This window comes from Lissotriton vulgaris, chromosome 4_2, assembly GCF_964263255.1.
Source record: "Lissotriton vulgaris chromosome 4_2, aLisVul1.2, whole genome shotgun sequence".
Classification (NCBI taxonomy): domain Eukaryota; kingdom Metazoa; phylum Chordata; class Amphibia; order Caudata; family Salamandridae; genus Lissotriton; species Lissotriton vulgaris.
This window is the reverse complement of record NC_141692.1, coordinates 11,220,118-11,242,486: the sequence shown is the minus strand read 5'-3', so window position 1 is coordinate 11,242,486 and position 22,369 is coordinate 11,220,118. Positions and strand designations below refer to the sequence as shown.

General features: G+C 44.9%; 2 protein-coding genes across 2 annotated transcripts in view; both read left to right on the top strand.

Annotated features, from left to right (window-relative positions):
• The window catches only part of LOC147718124 (tripartite motif-containing protein 6-like), a 131,630-nt gene extending 122,530 nt beyond the window's left edge, over positions 1 to 9,100 (top strand). Inside the window, exons 3-4 of the mRNA XM_086919247.1 lie at positions 1,725 to 1,955; positions 8,963 to 9,100. Coding sequence (XP_086775373.1) covers positions 1,725 to 1,955; positions 8,963 to 9,100 — 369 coding nt within the window. The remainder of the gene's footprint in view (positions 1 to 1,724; positions 1,956 to 8,962) is intronic.
• A 561-nt stretch (positions 9,101 to 9,661) lies between these two features.
• LOC147718123 (uncharacterized) overlaps positions 9,662 to 22,369 on the top strand; it is a 163,544-nt gene continuing 150,836 nt past the window's right edge. The window contains exon 1 of the mRNA XM_086919246.1: positions 9,662 to 10,165. Within this exon, the coding sequence (XP_086775372.1) occupies positions 9,662 to 10,165 (504 nt within the window). The remainder of the gene's footprint in view (positions 10,166 to 22,369) is intronic.

The following is a 22,369-nucleotide window of genomic DNA, read 5'->3' as shown; positions in this document are numbered from 1 at the left end:
ATATAACCTTGTGTGGAGTTCCTTTTGTGGGGGCCTGGGATGTTGTTGCTGGTGGTTGCGTGCGCAAATACTTAACTTTCATTGCCTCCGGGATAAGCCTTACTGCTCGTGTCACGTTACCTAGAGGGTGAGCAGGGGTTATCTTTGGCGTGTAACTCCCTTGCCCTGACTAGAGTGGTGGTTTCTGCCTGGCTTTGGCGCAAGCCTTAGCCAACCGGAAATCGCCATTTCTAACAGATATGCTCAATCAGTTCACATGAATTTGTTGGAGGAAGCTTTCATGGGCATTGTACACCTTAGTATGGGGGTTTGTTGGTGAACAGTGTACAGCTTAGTCATGGTGTGTGTGGGTGGGCAATAAACCGCTTATTGAATGAATGTGTGTTTCGGAAATGTGCTGCTAAGTGGGTGGTCAGAGAACAGCTCAGTGGAGGACTGTGTGTGTGGACAGTGCACAGCTCAGTCCTGGTCTGTATGGGGGCAGTGCACACCTCAGTGTGCACATTGACTGGGAAACTATGGACTTGAGCTGTACACAGCTCAGTGGGAGCTTTACATGTGACCAGTGCACAGCTCAGTGGAGAGGTGGTGTGAGTAGAAAGCACAGAGCTGTGTGTGGTCAATGCACTACTCAATGCAGCAGGCGCTGTTTGGGGTCAATGTAGATGGGCAATATACCGCCTGGTGAGGTCCTGTGTGGGTGGGAAGTTTACTGCTTATCGTGGAATGTAGGAGGGCAGTGAACAGCTCAGTGGAAGGCTGTGTGAATGAAAAGTGCCTAGTTTAGTGAAGGGATATATGGGTCGTAGTGTACAGCTCAAGGGAGGGCTGTATGGGTGCATAGTACAGAGGTCATTGGAGGGGTGTGAGTGAGCAGAGCGCAGCTCAGTGTAGGAGTGTGTTGGGTGGTAGTGCACAGCTCAGTCAGGTTCTAGTTGGTCAGGGAGTAAACATCTCACGGTGGGGATTATGCACAGAATTTGTTGGGTGGCAATGTCCACCTCAGTAGGCAAGGTGAGAGGGCATGGTACAGCTCAGTTGGGGTTGTGTAGGTGGGAATATGCAGCCTAGGGAATATGTGGGTGGGTAGCATGGGCTCACTGGAGGGCTGTGTGTATGGGCACAGCTCAGAGGACAGCTGTGTAGGGGGCCATTGCACAGCTCAATAGAGGTCTATGTGAGTGGGCAGTGCACGGCTCAGTGGTGGGAGGTGGACGGGTAGTGCACAGCTCAGTGGGTGGGCTGTGTGCAGCATACTGCTTTGGGGGGGTCAGTGTAAGAGGGCAGTACACGGATTGGTGGCAGGTGGGTGATCAGTGCACAGCTCAGTGAGGTTTGTATGGTCTGTGCTGGTGGGCAGTGAACTGCTAAGTGAGGGAGGTGGGTGGAGAATGTACAGTCCAGTGTGAGATCTGTATAACTGGGTTTACACAGGTAAGTGACTGGGTCTGTGTTGGTGGGCAGTACCCACCTCAGTGTGAGAGCAGAGAACAACTACAGTAGAAGGGAAGGTAGAAAGAGTGTACAGCTACCAACACCCCTTTTTTCTTGTTTAGCTTTAGTTTATCACTGCCTGTGACCCTAAATATGGCACCTGTCCTAGTTTTGGTTTCTGTCAGGATGCCCTTGTGCGTGACCCCCCACCGTCCAGCCTGCACACTATATATGACTGAGCTCATTGGCAGCTTCTTACGAACTAACCATCATTTCTTTGATGCTGGCAGAATAAGGTGAGAGCCGAGAAGCAGAAAATTGTGACTGAGATTGAACAGCTGCGCCAGATCCTGAGAGATGAAGAGAAGACACTGTATGAGAGACTGGAGAAGATGGAGAAGACAATAAACATGGTAGAAAATGCAAATATCAACAAACTATCCAAGCAAATCATCTCTCTCCAAGCCCTGATAACAGATATAGAGAAGAGATGCAAGGAACCAGCATTGGACCTCCTGAAGGTGAGACACCAGAAATGGTGCATTCACATGGTTTGTGAAGTGTTGAATGTAAGTAGATAACATGCTTGATCAACACAAAGGGTTACTTAGCAGTGACCTCCTGAATTCTGACAACCCAACTAAATATACAATCAAGTTCAATCAACAGTAATTCTTCAGTTCTTACAGTCCAGTGCAATGAATGTTCTGGTCCAGTACAGAGCGACCTCCTTTTATACTGAAAGCACAACACAGAAGAAAGAATATGGTGGTCTTGGGCATGTTAGTCCATTCAGAATACCAATCTATTCTGTATCATCAACAAATCAATAAGGGGTTTGTGAAGCGCAGCTACTCACCATTGAGGGTCTGAAGGCGCTAGGTGGGGGGCGGCTCCATTGGGTGCTGGGATCATCTGAAGAGCCAGGTCTTGAGGTCTTTCCTGAACTGGAGCAGTGTGGCGCTTTGCTTGAGGTGGAGGTGATTCCAGGTCTTAGCTCGGAGGTAGGAGAAGGACGCTCCACCTGTTCTGGTCTTGTAGATGCGTGGGATGGTGGCCAGGGAGAGGGAGAGACTATCCCAGACTGGTCTTTGCATGTGACTCCATTTAAAATATCAGATTATGCTATCCTGACACCAGATTCATAATATCAGACTATGGAGTGTCAGGGGAAAACGTCCTTTACACCGCGGGCTGAACCACGCGTGTCATTTCCCCACAAGCGGAACCATGCTTGCCTTAACCACACATATGCATTAACTACTCATATGTGTGTTTAATGCAGTGCACGATATAGATGTGCAGCTGTGCGAGAAGAGGAAAATGAAGGATCAGGCGTGAAAGCACTGGGACGCAGTAAGATAAGTGGAGCTGGGGCTGGGTTTTGGGGGTAGTTTTTAGGGCTGGGGGTCAGTTGTAGGGCCAAGGACAGGGGTTTGGGTACGCTTTCAGGGGTGGGGGTTAGTTATTAGGGCTCAGGGCGGAGGGGCAGGGGGCGAAGTAGTTTATAAGGCAGGGACGGTTTTAAGGATCTGAGCGAGGGGATGGGGTCGTTTTTAGGGGTGGAAGTCAGTTTTTAGGGCACTGGGTAGGGGTCAGGGGTTAGGTTAGTTTATAGGGCTGGTACTGAGAGTTAAGGCTCAGGATAGGGTTGGAAGGGACAGTTTTCATGGCTGGGGCAGTTGTAGGACTCAGGGCGGCGGGCTGAGTTAGGGTACTTTTTAGGGCATGGGGGACTCTTAGGACACAGGGTGGGGGCTGCGATCGGGGTAGTATTTTGGTGGAGCCTGGTTTTAGGTCTCAGGGAGGGGGGTCAGGGTAGTTTTAAGGGCAGGGGTGGGTAGATTGCTGGGATGGGGCTGGATGTTAGGGCTCAGGGTGGGGAGGGCTGGGGTGTGATCTCAACTTTGCATATCCCTTCACCAATCATGCCTTTACAACAAAACTGCGTGGTAAAGGTATGCATGGTAAATGAATGCATGGTAAGGCGCATTTGTTGTTGGGCTGCGTTGTTGAGGCACGCGTGGTTTAGCCATGTGTGGATCTGTCATACAACTCATGTCAAGTGACTCCACTCAGAATCTCACATTCACCCTTCAGCCATTTAACCCTTTTCGGAAAATCAAAAAGTACAGACTGCTGACCTATGAACCAATTCAAAGTATCCCAGACCCTGTACTGTGTTATGTGACAGTATTCAGAATATTACAATTTGTGCCCTGTCACGCGACCGCATATAAAATATCACACACTAGACCACATCATTTAACCTGTTATCCTACATGATATGATCCCACCAAGAGTCTTACAGACTACATAGATTTGACTAGTAGACAAAGAGAATCTCCCTTGGAGAATCTATAGATATCCTACAATTTATACATATACGTCATTTGTAGCCCAAATATAAGAAATAGATGTTATCACATCAAACATTTTTCTTTTGGTTTTATTTTTATTTTAAAAAAATGTATTTTTTTGTATACAAAGTTAAAAACAAGACATCATCAAATGCATCAAAAGACAGTTATAATATCATTACTTTAAGTTAAAATCAATCCTTTTATAAAACAGGATTTCCTAATTTAAAAAAAAGGGAAATTATTGAAAGAAGGCAAGATGGATCAAGAGAAAGGGTTAGGAGAGAGCAAAACAGACAGTATTCTTTGTCATTTAAATACACATCAGGGAACCTGATTTTTAGAAACCACTCCAGGATACATAATTATTCTGTAATCTATGGAGTAAGCTCAATCCCTTGATTGTGTGAGCATTCAGCGTCGACGCGTTTCGATGGTTTATTTTTAATTGACCATCTTTTTCAAGACCAAAAGTGATAGGCCTCTCCTGTTATCAGGCACTGGGTGGTTGCCGTTTTTCAAGAAAACCTGTAAATAGATGTACTTTAGATAAGTATATTTTTAGCGATAATGTAAGCCTATTTTATACAGTCATATGGCTATAATCACATTCGATTATCAATAATGCTGCCTTGCGTTGTATCTATTCTATCGATAATTCCATACATATCTACATGTACGCTCATAGCAAAAGATTTTCTTGGCACTTTAGAAACATAGGAAAAAAACAACCATTGTGATCATTCATTGTAATACGTTGTTTACTTATTGCATTTTCATATATTTCTCTTTTCTTATATGTGGGCTCTTTATGTTTCTCATCGTGGGCCCTTGTTAACCCTCCCCTAGGTTGTGTTCTAGTAACCCACTGTATTGTTCCCATCCTTTTGGGCCGGTCTATAACAATTGTTATGTTATTCACCTTATATCATCTTTAACTCATCTCTTCCGTTTGTCCTAATTTTCTTCTGGTTATGTTTTATTTTGAACCCAGAGCTGTGGATGAAGGAAAGAGGGTTTTTTTTTAATTATAATTCCTTTCTTTGTCAAGATCTTATATCTCTTTATACTAGATTTGGCTACCTTGATTATGTTGCACTGTTTTTACCTTATTATTTTTAAAAAGCACAATGGTCTTTTTTTTCCTGTTCGGGCTTCAGTTAATATCCTGATGTCTCTGGGAGATATAATGTTCCCTTTCTTAATCTGAAAACAGAGTGTGATATCAGGTTTGTTCTATCTAGTTATAGCTTCTATTGTGCTGGCAGATAGTTCTCAACCCATACACATACTTTTGGGGTTTTGGTTATTACTTCCCTGATGGATCCTCCCGGTTTTATATTCCTCTGGTAATTTATGTTGTGTACTATTTAGTTTCTTCTGAACTCGAAATCGAAAGAAGAAAAACCTCTAAATATCTGAGTTAAAAAAATGTCTAGTGCGTCAGTCCCTACATCTAACGGGTGTAGCATCTTTTTTACTTACATTAATGGAAGGGGTAGGTTGGATCTTCTTTTATTAATCCTGCGGCTAAGGTGGTTCCTCTTTATAAAATATTGCTCTGTTTGAGTCGTTCTATTCAGAATAAAAGGATATTATTTAAAACTGGAACTCCTTTTTTGGTAAATTGAAACTATTAAATACGGAAGAAGTTGTCACTTACAAAAAGCGGCGGGGGGTTGAGGACTCCCAGCTTTCCGTACAGCCAATATCATTTCTCTTGGGGCCCCTCGCTCTGGTAAAATCGTTTCTGGTTAACAATAGAAACAGGAATTTATTTATTTATATCTACCCTCCCATTATACAGTCCGCTCACTGTCGGCACCTATCTCTCAAATTTAGGGAAATGGTCTCGAGTACCTTAAAAAACGCTAGCACTGGGTCCTGCCGCAATCTCTATTTTCTCCTTCCGCGGTCTCCAAATGCCTCGCCGGTAGCTATCTGTGGTCCGGCCGCATTTGTTTTTTTATACGGTCGGAGCTCCTAGCTAATCGGTTTACGTGGCATTAGTTCAGCTGATTTACATTAAATCTCCCACTATCTAGATCTTACCCAGAAATCCTCTCCCCTTTTTCTATTCACTCCGGAAGTGAAAAGTTTCCTTGTACCCTATTGGCCAGGAATACCAAGCCTCTCTTTCGTGTTGCCCTATCCGGCGGAAACGTTTTCTATACCGTATTTGTACGCAAAATGCGTTATACATATGGTTTTAAATTCCGACTTCTTATTTATTATTGCCAGTTTAGAACTATCATTAGCGATCGTCTGACATTCCTTGCCATTAGCTTAATTAGGTTTATTGATCTTTTTTCTTTTTTTACTCTAATTAAGATACTATTTGCTCTGGCGCGTTGTTATTTCTGTATTTATTTATGTGTTTATTTATGAACAGTTTATTTCTGGACTATCAATCTCATCCATTCTTCTCCATTATTAAGGCCTGTGCCCACTGTATTCAAGTAACACATGAACCATTGTTCACGAGTTTTTCTCACTGCTTCTAGGTTACCCCCTCTCCGGCTGATGCTTACCTTCTCTAAAATATACCATGAAAAGTCGTAATATCCATGGTTATGCTTTAGAAAATGGTCGGTCAGGGGTGCATTTTCTTTTTTGTTTTTTATAGATGATCTGTGTTCTAAGAGTCTAATCCTGAGCTCCCTTCCTGTTTCTCCCACGTACCCTAGTCCGCAAGGGCAGATGAGTAGATAAATAACACTCTTGCTCCTGCAGTTGTTAAGTGTTTTTGAGGATAGATTTTTTCCATTGAAGTTCAGGGATTTAGTCTCTATGCAATTTGGAGAAAATTGAGCAGGAACCACACTTGTAGTTCCCTGTCGCTTTGGTATTTTTTAAGGGTACTCTGGAAGCTGTTTTCTGTTCTCTTATATGTATGTACTAGGGCGTTTTTAATGGTTTGGTTCCGTCTGAACGAAAACATTGGTTTCGGTATCGGAACTGTTAGACCATCGTTCAAGATCTTCCAGTAACGATTTACTATGTTTTTTATTTGGTTACTTGCTCCTGAGAATTGGCTTACAAATATTATTCTATCTTGGACTGTATTCTTTTTTTCTTTATTGATATTAAGTAGGTTGTCTCTGTCATAGAATCTTGCTCGTTTTAATGATTGTTTCACCAGCTTTTTTGGATAACCTCGTTCCTTTAGCTTTTTCTCCATTCTTGCTGCATGGTGATAGAAATCGTTTAGGTTACTACAATTTCGTCGTAACCTTAAAAATTCTCCGAAGGGAATATTATCCTTCTGTGAGCGAGGGTGATTACTCTGGTATTGTAATAGGGTATTTTTGTCGGTTGGTTTTGAGAATAATTCTACTTCCAACTTTCCATCAGAGTCTTTTATTTTTATGTCAAGGAAGTCTACACTGGTGTTGCTATATTGTACTGTGAATTTGAGATTCTTATCTCCCATGTTCAGCCATTCTAGAAAAGTTAATAGGTCTTCACTGGCACCGTTCCAGACAAAGATGATATCGTCAATGTAACGGTACCAGTGAGAGACATTTTCAAAGTATGGTGCCATCTCATTATAGATATGCTTGAGTTCAAAGTACCCTACATATAAACAGGCCAGACTGGGGGCACATATGGCCCCCATGCTGGTCCCCTTGACCTGTTTGAATAGTTCCTCCTTATATAAGAAAATGTTATTCTTTAATACCAATTCTATGCAACCCAGAATGAAGTCTTTATGACCCCCATTTAGGTCTACCTCATTTAGAATTGAAGCCATCACCTCGATCGTGTCGTCTTGAGGGATATTCGTGTACAAAGCTTCAATGTCCAAGGTGACCAACAACTGGGTCACCTTGTTGAAGCTCTGTCCCTCGAATATACTGATGGTATGGGCAGTGTCTTTGAGATATGATTTCTGGGTCTGCACAATCGGTCTCAGGAAGAAATCTGCGTATTTGCTCAGGGGTTCTAGTATGGAACCCAAGCTGCTAACGATTGGTCGAGTTGGTGGGTCTAGTACATTTTTATGAATCTTTGGCAAACCATATATTGCCGGTATTATGGGGTTGGTATTAAACATGAATTTATACTCATCCTCACTAATCAAGTTATTCTCTCTTCCCTGATTTAAAAACCTGGCCACATCTCTTTTTAGGATGTCTATTGAGTTCCATGGGACTGGTTTGTAGTGTTCTGCAACGTCCAACAGGGATTTCATCCTCTTGTCGTAATCATTGCTGCTCATTACCACCACTCCCCCACCTTTATCTGCTGGCTTTATTATTATTTGGTCACATTCTTGTAATTGTTTGAGGGCTGTTCTATGGTTCTTTTTAGAGGTTGTTGGTATGCCCCTGATGGCAACCAAGACTGTTTTTAATCTCAATTTCTACCACTCTCTCGAACAGTTCAACATTTTTTTCTACTTGGCTTAGGCTAGGGGTGAAGGTTGATTGCGGCTTGAAACCTGTGACACTTTGGGTTGGTTGATATTCCTTAGCAGCAAAAAATCTATTTAATCTGATTTTTCTGAAAAAATACCTCATGTCTTTTTCCAACTGGAATCTATTAGGGGGGGGGGGGCTGTAGGTGCAAAACTAAACCCAAATCTTAGGACTTCTTTCTCATCTCTAGATAGTTCCCTCTCCGAGAGATTTATTATTGGAAAGTCATTCACCTCCGATAGCGTGCATTCCTTGTCTTCAGGTAGTTCGGGGTTCCCTGATTTGGAGGTGGATGTTTCATTCTCGATTCTTCCCGGGAGTAATTGCGATATCCTCCCTGGCCCCTGTAGGGGAGACCTCCTAAAAAATGGTTGCTATCTTGTTGGTAGTTGGAGGTTTGTCTGCTTCCTTGTTCATTATACTGTTCCTCGTCTTCACTGGACCCTGAGGTTTCGGAGAAGGTTACTCTCCTATTTTCTCCCCTGGAGTACACCTGTCTAGGATATTGGGGTTTTTCCCATCTTGTTTCTCTTTTGTTTGTATAGTAATCCTTCTGGAGGAAAGGATATACACTTTCTGCACTAAATTTTTCGATATCTTTTCTTAATTTAGAAGTTTTTTTGTTTGTTAGATATTCCTGATATCCTTCTGTCTTTAGTGCAATTTCTTCTAATTTCTTTTAGCATCCTCTACTGCTGTGTTTTGATTAAATGCTGTTTCTAATTCTTCTAATTGCTTTTTTTCTAGTATGACCACTTCCTGTGCTGTCTCAATTATGAGGATCAGCCAATCTCTGCTGCAAAGATTTGCAATGTGCGTCCAAACCTCCAGGAATTTTTTGTCATCAGTGAACAGACCTGGTTGATTTCTGATGCGCAAACCTAACGGTATAACCCCTGCTCTTAAATATCCTGTTAGGAATTCTGCATGTAATTCTGTTCTTACTAATTTTTTCCTCAAGTTAAGTATTTTCATTAGCTCCTCATGACCGTCTTACAGGTCATTGCTGTGCCTCCTGCTCTTATGTTTTGGTTTAGGAGTCGATTGAGACGATCCTAAGAAAATCCAAAAGTTTTTAGGGTATCCATGTTGTGATTTTTTTGTATTTATCACACTGGTATGTTGTTGTCTGAGATAAATGAAAGTAAAAGCCAAAGACTATGAATGTTAGTTCTAGGGCCCTCTAGGAGGCACAGCAATGACCAGAATATCCCTCAAGACGACACGATTGAGGTGATGGCTTCAATTCTAAATGAGGTAGACCTAAATGGGGGTCATAAAGACTTCATTCCGGGTTGCATAGAATTGGTATTAAAGAATAACATTTTCTTATATAAGGAGTAACTATTCAAACAGGTCAAGGGGACCAGCATGGGGGCCACATGCGCCCCCAGTCTGGCCTGTTTATATGTAGGGTACTTTGAACTCAAGCATATCTATAATGATATGGAACCATACTTTGAAAATGTCTCTCACTGGTACCGTTACATTGATGATATCATCTTTGTCTGGAAAGGTGCCAGTGAAGACCTATTAACTTTTCTAGAATGGCTGAACATGGGAGATGAGAATCTCAAATTCACAGTACAATATAGCAACACCAGTGTAGACTTCCTTGACATAAAAATAAAAGACTCTGATGGAAAGTTGGAAGTAGAATTATTCTTAAAACCAACCGACAAAAATACCCTATTACAATACCAGAGTAATCATCCTCGCTCACAGAAGGATAATATTCCCTTCGGAGAATTTTTAAGGTTACGACGAAATTGTAGTAACCTAATTGATTTCTATCACCATGCAGAAAGAATGGAGAAAAAGCTAAAGGAACGAGGTTATCCAAAAAAGCTGGTGAAACAATCATTAAAACGAGCAAGATTCTATGACAGAGACCACTTACTTAATACCAATAAAGAAAAAAAGAATACAGTCCAAGATAGAATAATATTTGTAAGCCAATTCTCAGGAGCAAGTAACCAAATAAAAAACATAGTAAATCGTAACTGGAAGATCTTGAACGATGGTCTAACAGTTCCGATACCGAAACCAATGTTTTCTTTCAGACGGATCAAACCATTAAAAACGCCCTAGTACATACATATAAGAGAACAGAAAACATCTTCCAGAGTACCCTTAACAATACCAAAGCGACAGGGAACTACAAGTGTGGTTCCTGCTCAATTTGTCCAAATTGCATAGAGACTAAATCCCTGAAATTCAATGGAAAAAATCTATCCTCAAAAACACTTAACAACTGCAGGAGCAAGAGTGTTATTTATCTACTCATCTGCCCTTGCGGACTAGGGTACGTGGGAGAAACAGGATGGGAGCTCAGGATTAGACTCTTAAAACACAGATCATCTATAAAAAACAAAAAAGAAAATGCACCCCTGACCGACCATTTTCTAAAGCATAACCATGGATATAACGACTTTTCATGGTATATTTTAGAGAAGGTAAGCATCAGCCGGAGAGGGGGTAACCTAGAAGCAGTGAGAAAAACTCGTGAACAATGGTTCATGTGTTACTTGAATACAGTGGGCACAGGCCTTAATAATAGAGAAGAATGGATGAGATTGATAGTCCAGAAATAAACTGTACATAAATAAACACATAAATAAATACCGAAATAACAACGTGCCAGAGCAAATATTATCTTTATTTAGAGTAAAAAAAGATCAATAAACCTAATTAAGCTAATGGCAAGGAATGTCAGACGATCGCTAATGATAATTCTAAACTGGCAATAATAAATAAGAAGTCGGAATTTAAAACCATATGTATAATGCATTTTGCGTACAAATACGGTATAGAAAACGTTTCCGCCGGATAGGGCAACACGAAAGAGAGGCTTGGTATTCCTGGCCAATAGGGTACAAGGAAACATTTCACTCCCGGAGTGAATAGAAAAATGGGAGAGGATTTCCAGGTAAGATCTAGATAGCGGGAGATTTAATGTAAATCAGCTGAACTAATGCCACGTAAACCAATTAGCTAGGAGCTCCGACCGTATAAAAAAACAAATGCAGCCGGACCACAGATAGCTACCGGTGAGGCATTTGGAGACTGCAGAAGGAGAAAACAGAGATTGCGGCAGGACCCAGTGCTAGCGTTTTTTAAGGTAATCGAGACCATTTCCCTAAATTTGAGAGATTGCGCCGACAGTGAGCGGACTGTATAATGGGAGGGTAGATATAAATAAATAAATTCCCGTTTCTATTGTTAACCAGAAACGATTTTACCAGAGCGAGGGGCCCCAAGAGAAATGATATCGGCTGTACGGAAAGCTGGGAGTCCTCAACCCCCGCCGCTTTTTGTAAGTGACAACTTCTTCCGTATTTAATAGTTTCAATTTACCACAAAAGGAGTTCCAGTTTTAAAAAATATCCTTTTATTCTGAATAGAACGACTCGAGCAGAGCAAGATTTTATAAAGAGGAACCACCTTAGCCGCAGGATTAATAAAAGAAGATCCAACCTACCCCTTCCATTAATGTAAGTAAAAAAGATGCTACACTCATTAGCTTTAGGGACTGACGCACTAGACATTTTTTTAACTCAGATATTTAGAGGTTTTTCTTCTTTCGATTTCCAGTTCAGAAGAAACTAAATAGTACACAACATAAATTACCAGAGGAATATAAAACCGGGAGTATCCATCAGGGAAGTAATAACCAAAACCCCAAAAGTATGTGTATGGGTTGAGAACTATCTGCCAGCACAATAGAAGCTATAACTAGATAGAACAAACCTGATATCACACTCTGTTTTCAGAATCAGAAAGGGAACATTATATCTCCCAGAGACATCAGGATATTAACTGAAGCCCCAACAGGAAAAAAAAAGACCATCGTGTTTTTTAAAAATAATAAGGTAAAAACAGTGCAACATAATCAAGGTAGCCAAATCTAGTATAAAGAGACATAAGATCTTGGCAAAGAAAGGAATTATAATAATTAAAAAACCCTATTTCCTTCATCCACAGCTCTGGGTTCAAAATAAAACATAACCAGAAGAAAATTAGGACAAACGGAAGAGATGAGTTAAAGATGATATAAGGTGAATAACATAACAATTGTTATAGACCGGCCCAAAAGGATGGGAACAATACAGTGGGTTACTAGAACACAACCTAGGGGAGGGTTAACAAGGGCCCACGATGAGAAACATAAAGAGCCCACATATAAGAAAAGAGAAATATATGAAAATGCTATAAGTAAACAACGTATTACAATGAATGATCACAATGGTTGTTTTTTTCCTATGTTTCTAAAGTGCCAAGAAAATCTTTTGCTATGAGCGTACAAGTAGATATGTATGGAATTATCGATAGAATAGATACAACGCAAGGCAGCATTACTGATAATCTAATGTGATTATAGCCATATGACTGTATAAAATAGGCTTACTTTATCGCTAAAAATATATTTATCTAAAGTACATCTATTTACAGGTTTTCTTGAAAAACGGCAAACACCCAGTGCCTGATAACAGGAGAGGCCTATCACTTTTGGTCTTGAAAAAGATGGTCAATTAAAAATAAACCATCGAAACGCGTCGACGCTGAATGCTCACACAATCAAGGGATTGAGCTTACTCCATAGATTACAAAATAATTATGTATCCTGGAGTGGTTTCTAAAAATCAGGTTCCCTGATGTGTATTTAAATGACAAAGAATACTGTCTGTTTTGCTCTCTCCTAACCCTTTCTCTTGATCCATCTTGCCTTTCTTTCAATAATTTCCCTTTTTTTTAAATTAGGAAATCCTGTTTTATAAAAGGATTGATTTTAACTTGAAGTAATGATATTATAACTGTCTTTTGATGCATTTGATGATGTCTTGTTTTTAACTTTGCATACAATTATTATTTTTTTTTTAAATAAAAAGATAACCGAAAGAAAAATGTTTGATGTGATAACATCTATTTCTTATATTTGGGCTGCAAATGACGTATATGTATACATTCTAGGATATCTATAGATTCTCTAAGGGATCTTCTCTTTGTCTACTAGTTACTAGTACCCCAATCCCTTGGTTGCAAGGGGTCTCTCCCATATTTTTATACATAGATTTGACCCCACTCAGAAAATGACAATTTGTACAGCACTGCATGACCCCATTCACAATATCACACTGTGCTGTGTCACGTGAACTCATTCAGGATGTGTTCATATATTCTTGTTTATTGTTAACAATCTCTTGAGGAGGTCAAAAAAGAACATCCTTAAAACAGAGTATAAGATAAATACATCACGTTTCAATTCTGTTCCTAAGCAAGAATGCACATTTGATAGATTCTTAATTAATGATATTATTGACTTAAATGAAATAAATAGGGCGACCACTGGTTGCATTCCTTAACTGGTTGAGACCCTGAAAATTATTACTACAGTGTGTGCACTTTTGGTCAATCCTACTAGGACCATCCCACCTCTCCTTATTTACATTTAACAACAAATTATGGGTGCACAGATGAGGAAAGACTTTTCTCGTAAAATGGTCACATTGTGAAATATGGTTAAATACTTTGGTAGAGCTGTGTCAACAACTTGTTTAATGCTTTTTAATCAGATTTGTGGCTCTTGGTTTTAAAGAGTGTTTACCCGGAATTAGGCCATTCCATTCATTTCAGAGCGAAGTCCTATTTTTACAGAGAACATAATTTAATAAATGAGCTTTTTTTTTTACTTTTCTGTGAGTCTTTTATTGTTTTCATCGTTGTTTTCTGCATCCTTCTTTTCTTTTATTTAAGCATTTGTAGTTTCCTTAAGCCTCTTTACTGCTACTATATGTATGTCCATGCTTGCTCATTCTCCCAAGGTGGAGGTGTGAGGGACCTATAAGGCCATTGATGGAGGTACGAGGCCTAAGTGGTCCCAGATAATTACAGATTCTTTTATAACGCTCTTTACACCCAGCGTAAGAACAAGTTAAAAACGTGTATATTCCAACAGAACAACCCATCTATTCTGGAGGCCTTTTCTTAGATCTCTAATACCATTCAGGAACTACACAGGGCAACGGCCCCGCGGCAACAGGGTATGTGATTGAGGTGGTTTGACTAAGGCTGTTCCCGTACATTGGGAATCTGGGAGAGTTTTGAGAGACAAATCAAGGGATTCCTCCTTAGTTACGAATAGGCTTAGACTGTATAAACAAACACTTACTAGATGGAAGAACATCATAAAGAAGGAGGCCTGGACAGAACTGATGGAGGTTAGTACCTTGAGGAGCTGCTCCCACTTCTGAAGGATCATCAACAATCCCTTTTTCGCAGTGGATACCGGTGACACTCTAGAGGTTCATGTAAACGAAAACAGCTGGGAGAGGCATTTTGAGGAAATGTATAACTTCCCATCCTCTGCATTTAGTAGGGGAATGGGTAGGATCAAAGGGAACGCTGCCTTTTCATCAGAGAAGGTCAAGATAAGAATATTGGGGTTATCTAAGAACAAGGCCCTGGGACCTGATGGGATTCCCCCGACCTTTACTTACAGGATGTCCTGACCTCTCTTATTAAAGCCCCCATGGTCATGGGCAAAGTAAATTAGTGTGTTAAAAAGGGTGACGGGTACAGAAACCATTATTACAGGCCCATATCGCTGCTTGACTCAGTGGTTAAAGTGGTGGGGCGCAGTCCCCTGAACAGGCTCTCGGAACGGGCAGAGACTAACAACATATGGCTTCCGGTCCAGAAGGTCAGCGCCTTAATCAATCAATCAATCATGGCATTTGTATAGCGCACTAATCACCCGGGAGGGTCTCAAGGTGCTGGGGGAGGGGTAAGTTACTGCTCGAACAGCCAGGTCTTGAGCTGCTTCCTGAAGGAGAGATGGTCTTGGGTTCGCCGAAGGTGGGTGGGGAGGGAGTTCCAAGTCTTGGCTGCCAGGTAGGAGAAGGATCTTCCTCCAGCGGTGGCTCTGCGGATGCGTGGTACGGTGGCGAGTGCGTGGCTGGTAGATAGTAGCTGGCGGGTGGGCGTGTAGAAGGTCATGCGGTCGTTGAGGTACTTGGGGCCCAGGTCGTGGAGAGCCTTTTGTGCGTGGGTGAGGAGTCTGAACGTGATTCTCTTGCTGAGGGGGAGCCAGTGCAGGTCTCTCAGGTGTCCGGTGATGTGGCTGTGTCGGGGGATGTCGAGGATGAGTCGTGCGGAGGCGTTCTGGATGCGTTGGAGTCTTTTTTGAAGTTTGGCTGTAGTTCCGGCATAGAGGGTGTTCCCGTAGTCCAGTCGGCTGGTGACGAGTGCCTGGGTGACGGTCTTCCTGGTTTCAGTGGGGATCCATCTGAAGATCTTGCGGAGCATGCGCAGGGTGTTGAAGCACGAGGATGAGACGGCGTTGACTTGTCTGGTCATCGAGAGGGAGGAGTCCAGGATGAAGCCCTGGTTGCGTGCGTGGTCCGTTGGTTTGGGAGAGGTACCCAGGGCCGGGGGCCACCAGGAGGCGTCCCAGGTGGAGGGTGATGATCCCAGGATGAGGACTTCCGTCTTGTCTGAGTTCAGCTTAAGGCGGATGTTCCTCATCCAGTCGGCGACGTCTTTCATCCCTTCGTGTAGGTTGGCTCTTGCGGTGGTGGGGTCGTTGGTGAGGGAGAGGATGAGCTGGATGTCGTTGGCGTAGGAGATGAGGTTGAGGTTGTGCTGGCGTGCGATGGCTGCGAGGGGGCTCATGTAGACGTTGAAGAGGGTTGGGCTGAGTGAAGATCCTTGTGGTACGCCGCAGATGACTTCGGTGGCCTCGGATCTGAACGGAGGGAGGCAGACTCTCTGGGTTCTTCCAGTGAGGAACGAGATGATCCACTCCAGCGCTTTCTCTCGGATTCCGATGTTGCTTAGGCGCTTCACTAGCGTGTGGTGGCAGACGGTGTCGAATGCAGCAGAGAGGTCCAGGAGGATGAGGGCCACTGTCTCCCCGTTGTCGATCAGGGTTCTGATGTCGTCGGTGGCTGCGATCAGGGCGGTCTCGGTGCTGTGGTTGGCCTGAAACCCGGACTGCGAGGGGTCGAGGGATCCGTTCGTCTCGAGGAAGGCGGCAAGCTGTTTGTTGACGATCTTCTCGATGACTTTGGCCGGAAAAGGAAGTAGCGAGATGGGGCGGTAGTTCTTGAGGTCGGTGGGGTCCGCCGTTGGTTTCTTCAGGAGGGGGGTCAGCTCGGCGTGCTTCCAGCTCTCCGGGAAGGTGGTGGTGTGGAAGGAGGAGTTGATGGTGTCTCGGAGGTGGGGTGCGATTGTGGCGTCGGCTTTGTTGACGACGTGGTGTGGACACGAGTCGGTTGGTGATCCGGAGTGGATGGAGTTCATCGTGCAGGTGGTGTCTTCGGTGCTGATCGGGGTCCAGTTGCAGAGGGTGGTGGTGGCGGGTGTTGGTTCGGTGGTAGGGTGCGTGGTCTGTGCGTCGAAGCTGTTGTGTATGTCGGCAATCTTGCGGTGGAAGAACGAGGCGAGTGAGTTGCAGACGTCTTGCGAGGGAGTGATGTCGTTGTTTCCGGCGCTGGGGTTGACGATGCTGAAGAGTTCCTTGCTGTCGTGGGTGTTGTTGTCCAGTCGTTCTTTGAGTGCCGTCTTCTTGGTGGCGCGAATCAGCTGATGGTGTTTGCGGATGGCATGCTTGAGGGCGGTCCTGTTGTCTGTGGTGTGGTCGAGCCGCCAGGCTTTCTCGAGGGTGCGGCAGTTCTTCTTGGATTCCTTGAGTTCGTCAGTGAACCAGGGGGTTTTCTTGCTGCCGCGTCTGCTGGGAGGGTTCTTTAGTGGTGCGAGGTCGTCTGCGCAGGCGGTCAGCCACTTAGTGAGGCTGCTGGCTGCTTCGTTGGGGTCCGTTGAGCTGGTGGGAGTGTTCTGGCTGAGGGAGGCGGTGAGCTGCTCGGCGGTGATCTTGCTCCAGCTTCGGCGGGGGACCTGTTGCAGGTGATGGTGGGTCATATTTCTTTTGAAGCTGAAGTGGACGCAGCTGTGGTCGGTCCAGTGGAGTCCGGTGGAGTGGCTGAAGGAGATGTGCTTGCTGGATGAGAAGACGGGGTGAAGCGTGTGGCCGGCGAAGTGGGTGGGGGTGTTCACCAGTTGCTTGAGTCTGAGGTTGGCGAGGTTGTCCAGCAGGGCGGTGGTGTTTCTGTCGTTGTTGTTCTCCAGGTGAAAGTTGAGGTCTCCTAGGAGGATGTAGTCGGCGGAGGGAAGGGCGTGCGGGCTTATGAAGTCTGCGATGTCTTGGCTGAATTTTGTGCGTGGTCCCGGTGGTCTGTAGATGAGGGTGCCGCGGAGGGTGGTCTTGGGATCAGCGTATATCTGGAAGTGCAGGTGTTCGGCGGCGGCGAAGGTTTCGTCGGAGTTAGTTGAGATGCGGATGGTGTTCTTGTGTACGATGGCAATGCCTCCTCCCGTCTGGTTGACGTGGTCCTTCCGGGTGATCTTGTAACTGTCCAGGATGGCTAAGGCGATGTCGGGCACTGAGGAGGGGTTCATCCAGGTTTCAGTGAGGAAGGCGACGTCCGGTGCTGTCGTGTCGAGCAGGTCCCAGAGTTCCACGGCGTGCCTGTGGATGGAGCGGGTGTTGAGCAGAATGCACTTCAGGTGGTTGCTGCTGGTGCTGGGCTTGACGGGGCGGTGCAGGTCCGGTAGCAGGAGAAACGGCAGGCTTGGCAGGTGAAGGGTCAGTTGGTGCGTCTCGGGGTGGCTCGGTAGCAGGCAGGGTTCCGCCCGGCATTGAGTGCGTTGAGGGTGGTGGCGTCGTAGGTCCTTCGTGTGGTCTTGCATCGGCGGTTGGGACCAGGGGTCATAGCGCTGGGTGCGGTCCAGGCGCGGACGGGCACAGACAGGCTTACCTTTGGCGCACCTTTGGCGCTCATTCGGTGCTCCTGCTGCGCGCGTCCGCCGGGAGGGAGGAGCAGCTGTGTGGCGGGAGCGGGGCGGCGAATGGAATCACAGTGGGGACGAGGCCGCAGGGAGGCAGCGGCAGGAAATCCAGGATCAGCGGTCAGCGGGAAGTCCCAGCAGCAGCGGCAAGGCAGGCAGGAGCGGCAGCAGCGAGTGGGGCAACCAAGCCCTCTGAAGGGCTGAGCGGTCACTTGAACTTTTATCTAGTATTAGGTAAATATGCTTTTGCAAGGCCCTGCTCCATACATCTGGCATTTATAGCTCTATCATTAACGGTTGACCGAGTAAATAGATCCAAACTCTGGCAGATTATATAATCCATGGAAATAGACCTCAATAATGTTATATTTTTGAGGGACCTCCACAGGGACACCGTGGTAGCTATTCAAAAGATTTAAAGATTTAAAGGTCACCCGCTATTTAAAATTTTAAAGAGGGGTACGGCACAGCTGTACTTTTTCCCCATTCCTTTTTAACAAATATGTTAATAATTTGGCGCAGGTCCTATCTGATTCAAAAGTAGACTGTCCCCATCTGAGGCCTTGGCGTCTTCCGGTATATGCTGACGATACAGTACTTATGGCCAGAACCGCAAGTGGCCTGCAGTCCGTACTGGACTTTTTCTTTTTTTTTATGGAGAATTTGGATTTATTGGTGAACAATAAAAAATCTCTTGTAAAGGTAATAGTTGCTCGATCCACCAAATCCACCAAATCCATTACTTTTAAAGTTGGGTATTCTCCGGGGCCAAAGACCAGGCTGTTTTCTTATCTGGGTTTAGTGTCTGACTCCTCCCTGAGTTGGCGCCCCCTGGTTAGCAGGAAAAAAGAGGACCTTGTCAGGGCAAAATCCGCTGTATTTAATTTTGTTACACAACTAGGCAGTAGACCCGCTGGTGAACTCCCACATATTTAAAGGGCTAAATTAATCTCTAAAGCAGGTTGTAGGAGTGAAATATGAGGTTACACCAATTAGCATGAATTGCAAATCATCACAAATGCTTTTTTGAGAGGCTTTATGTGTGTCTGGACTAGGCCTGGGATCCAAATGAGCAAAGAGATTATCAATGACTGTTTGGCCTTGGATTGTTCTATTTATATTCCTTGGTTGAAATATATGAGGAACTGTTCTTTGAACTTAGGAAGGGGAGATTTATTTAGGTATCCGTACAGTATCAGCAATGGGTGAAAAAAACACTTTTTCAGATGGAGGTGGTTGGAAAGAGAGGGGAACACTTTAATGAAGACTAGTGCTCATCGAGATGTCCTCTTGGAAACCGTACTCTCTACCAAGCCTTACCTCTTGTGTGTTAAAGTAGGTACGACAGCTGGCCCGTTTGCCCGTCTTGTAAGCCTAACCACGGGAGGGGATAGGGGTGTTAATCTTACGTAATGTGGCTGTGACAGTAAGTCTCCGCAGGACATGCTTCATTTTATGATGTCTTGTAGCTTCTTTCACGTACCCAGGAAACATTATATTCTCCTCATACTGAAAAGGGCATCATTTACACAGGTTTGCCCCGCACTCACATACTTGCAATTTCTTTTGGGAGAGATTTTTCTTAACGTTGTTAGCTTTTTAAAAGTTGCTGTCAGGTTGAGGAAGAGATGTGATTTACCCCCCGTGGAGTGTTAGACATTTGCCATCTTTTTAACTGTGTACTTATTCCTTGTCTTTTTAAATTGTTGATATCGAGGACGATTTTGGAGTGTGTGTTATGGCTTACTTTACTTTTACTGTTTTTATTTCAAAGACCAAATAAAGTTTATATTGATTGATTAACTGTGCCAAAATAAAACACTGCTTGTGATGATGAATATGTCTGTATGGTAAAGATTGTGTAACTCGGGCGTGGCTTAGCTGAGCAGCAAGATGGGCGCCTGCAAAGTAGGCTCTGCAGGCCGAACACGTAATCCGGCATTTATCCTGGCTATTGGGGTTGTTTTCCGAGCAGAGGCAAGCGGCATCACTAGCGGCCGAGACCGGACCCCTTCCCTGAAAATATCAGAGCTGACGGAGGCGTGTGAACCTGACTGCTGTGGCTGAGCAGATCCGGCCGGGCCTACCTGAGAGCAAGAAGCGAGACAAGGACTGTGCACGCTGGCTGGGTCGGCACACTGTAGATTGCCGCCCCAGCCATGTGTCGGTGGCAGATCATATGCAGAGTCCGCTGTGGAGACACCCGAGCATGCTGAAATAACCCCCTCCAGGGAGAGCGACAGACCACAGGGCAGCGGCCGGTGTCAGCATCGAAGGGTCTCGTGACCGGAGGCCCAGAGGCCCAGAGAACACCTCCAACGTAAAATATCTGCCAGGCCAGACCAGACGGATCGCCGGACCCTACTGGCATGGACCCAAGGTACTGTCTGGTGGCGTCTGATCCTGGACTCCGGGCCGGACACCCGTGCTGCACAAGCGTGTCAGGGAAACTAGGACACAAGTCCATGGTCAGCGGAGACTCATAGGACACCTGCCCGGGTGGACCCAAGAGAGTGCAACTTGAGCGGAACCCCCACATTGGCCGGCTTTCATGTTTGCTGCCTTGGATCAGGCACGGCCACAGCCAGCCCCCGACGGCATGGGTCAGACTGCCCGGAGGTATTGAAGCCCACAACTGCGAATCCAAATTGAGGTGGTTGAGGCAAGTCTAAATGTCTGGCGCCATTTTCTTGTGATCTCTGCCTGATCTGCAAAGGCCACTGAGGCCTGAACTGCAAGTGCTGGGGTACTCGAGGCGCATGCGTTTAAAGCCTCCTTTGCAGCAATAAGACCTTTGTAGGCTGCTCCACACACATTAATGTACGGTCAGATGCTTCCTCTATGTATCTCCCTGAACCACCAGCGGGTAAATCAATCAATCAAGACATTTATAGAGCGCACTACTTACCCGGAGGGTCTCAAGGCGCTTAGGGGAGGGGGGGGGGGGGGTGCTGCTACTGCTCTTACAGCCAGGTCTTGATCTTCTTCCTGAAGGAGAGGTGGTCTTGGGTCAGGCGCAGGTCGGTCGGGAGGGAGTTCCAGGTCTTGGCGGCCAGGTAGGAGAAGGACCTTCCTCCTGTAGTCGTTCTTCGGATGCGGGGGACGGTGGCGAGGGCGTGGCTGGCTGATCGGAGGTGGCATTTGGGAGCGTAGAAGTTGATGCGGTTGTTGAGGTAGCTCGGGCCTTGATCGTGTAGGGCTTTGTGTGCGTGGGTGAGGAGACGGAAGGTGATTCTTTTGTTGACGGGGAGCCAATGCAAGTCTCTCAGATGTCCGGAGATGTGGCTGTGTCGTGGGATGTCGAGGATGAGTCTGGCTGAGGTGTTCTGGATCCGATGGAGTCTCTTCTGGAGCTTAGCGGTGGTTCCGGCGTAGAGGGCGTTGCCGTAGTCCAGTCGGCTGGTGACGAGGGCCTGGGTGATAAAAACACTAACAACTAACAACTGATAGCCAAGTATGCTAACAAATGCCCTAAAGTGAGGTGCTTACATTCCAATGCAATGACTGTATTGGTGACCAGACCCTATAGGCAAAGGGTGAGCGATATTTAGTGGGCTTACTTTGGCATGCTTGATATCTGAAGATGCAGGTACCCTGTAGCTGATCAAAACCAAAGACAATCAGGGTTGTTGTAGACTGTATGACACCAGCACGATTGGTGTGGAAACACCACTGATATAGAATGCTGGAAAACAGACCTGAGTTACAGTGCAAACACGTACCCTCATAGATCCCTCAACTCAGAGAGGAAAATTGGGGAAAAAGACGCAAAGCAAACTAATTTGTCGTTTGACTCACATGTAACGCTGACACTGGAACTGAACATGACTCAGATTCAAGCGAAGTGCCAGACAGGCAAGACGTCAATTTGCGGAGCATTCTGCTGGATGCAAAGACCAGTCTCCAAGTGATTGATAATAAACTTGATAAGCTCACTGCCCAACTCCACCAAGTGCGGAAATGTGTGGACACCCACAAAACACATGTAGACCAACTAGAAAATACAATGTCTAATGCTCATGATTATCAAGTTGAGTTGAAGGAACATTTATTACAAATTGAGAAGGTCTTAAACATTATTAAACCAAAAAATGAAGATTTAGCGGCACGTTCAAGGAGGAACAACATTCGTATTACTGGCATACCAGAGACCACCGCATTCTCTAGAATGGATAGGTATGTTGAGGAACTCCTACGAGAGCTATTCAGACAATACCTATCTACACGGTTTATCATGGAAAGAGCAGATCAGTCCCTGGCTCCCAGGCCCGCGGTGGTCGCCACCCCTAGACCCATTTAAAAACAACA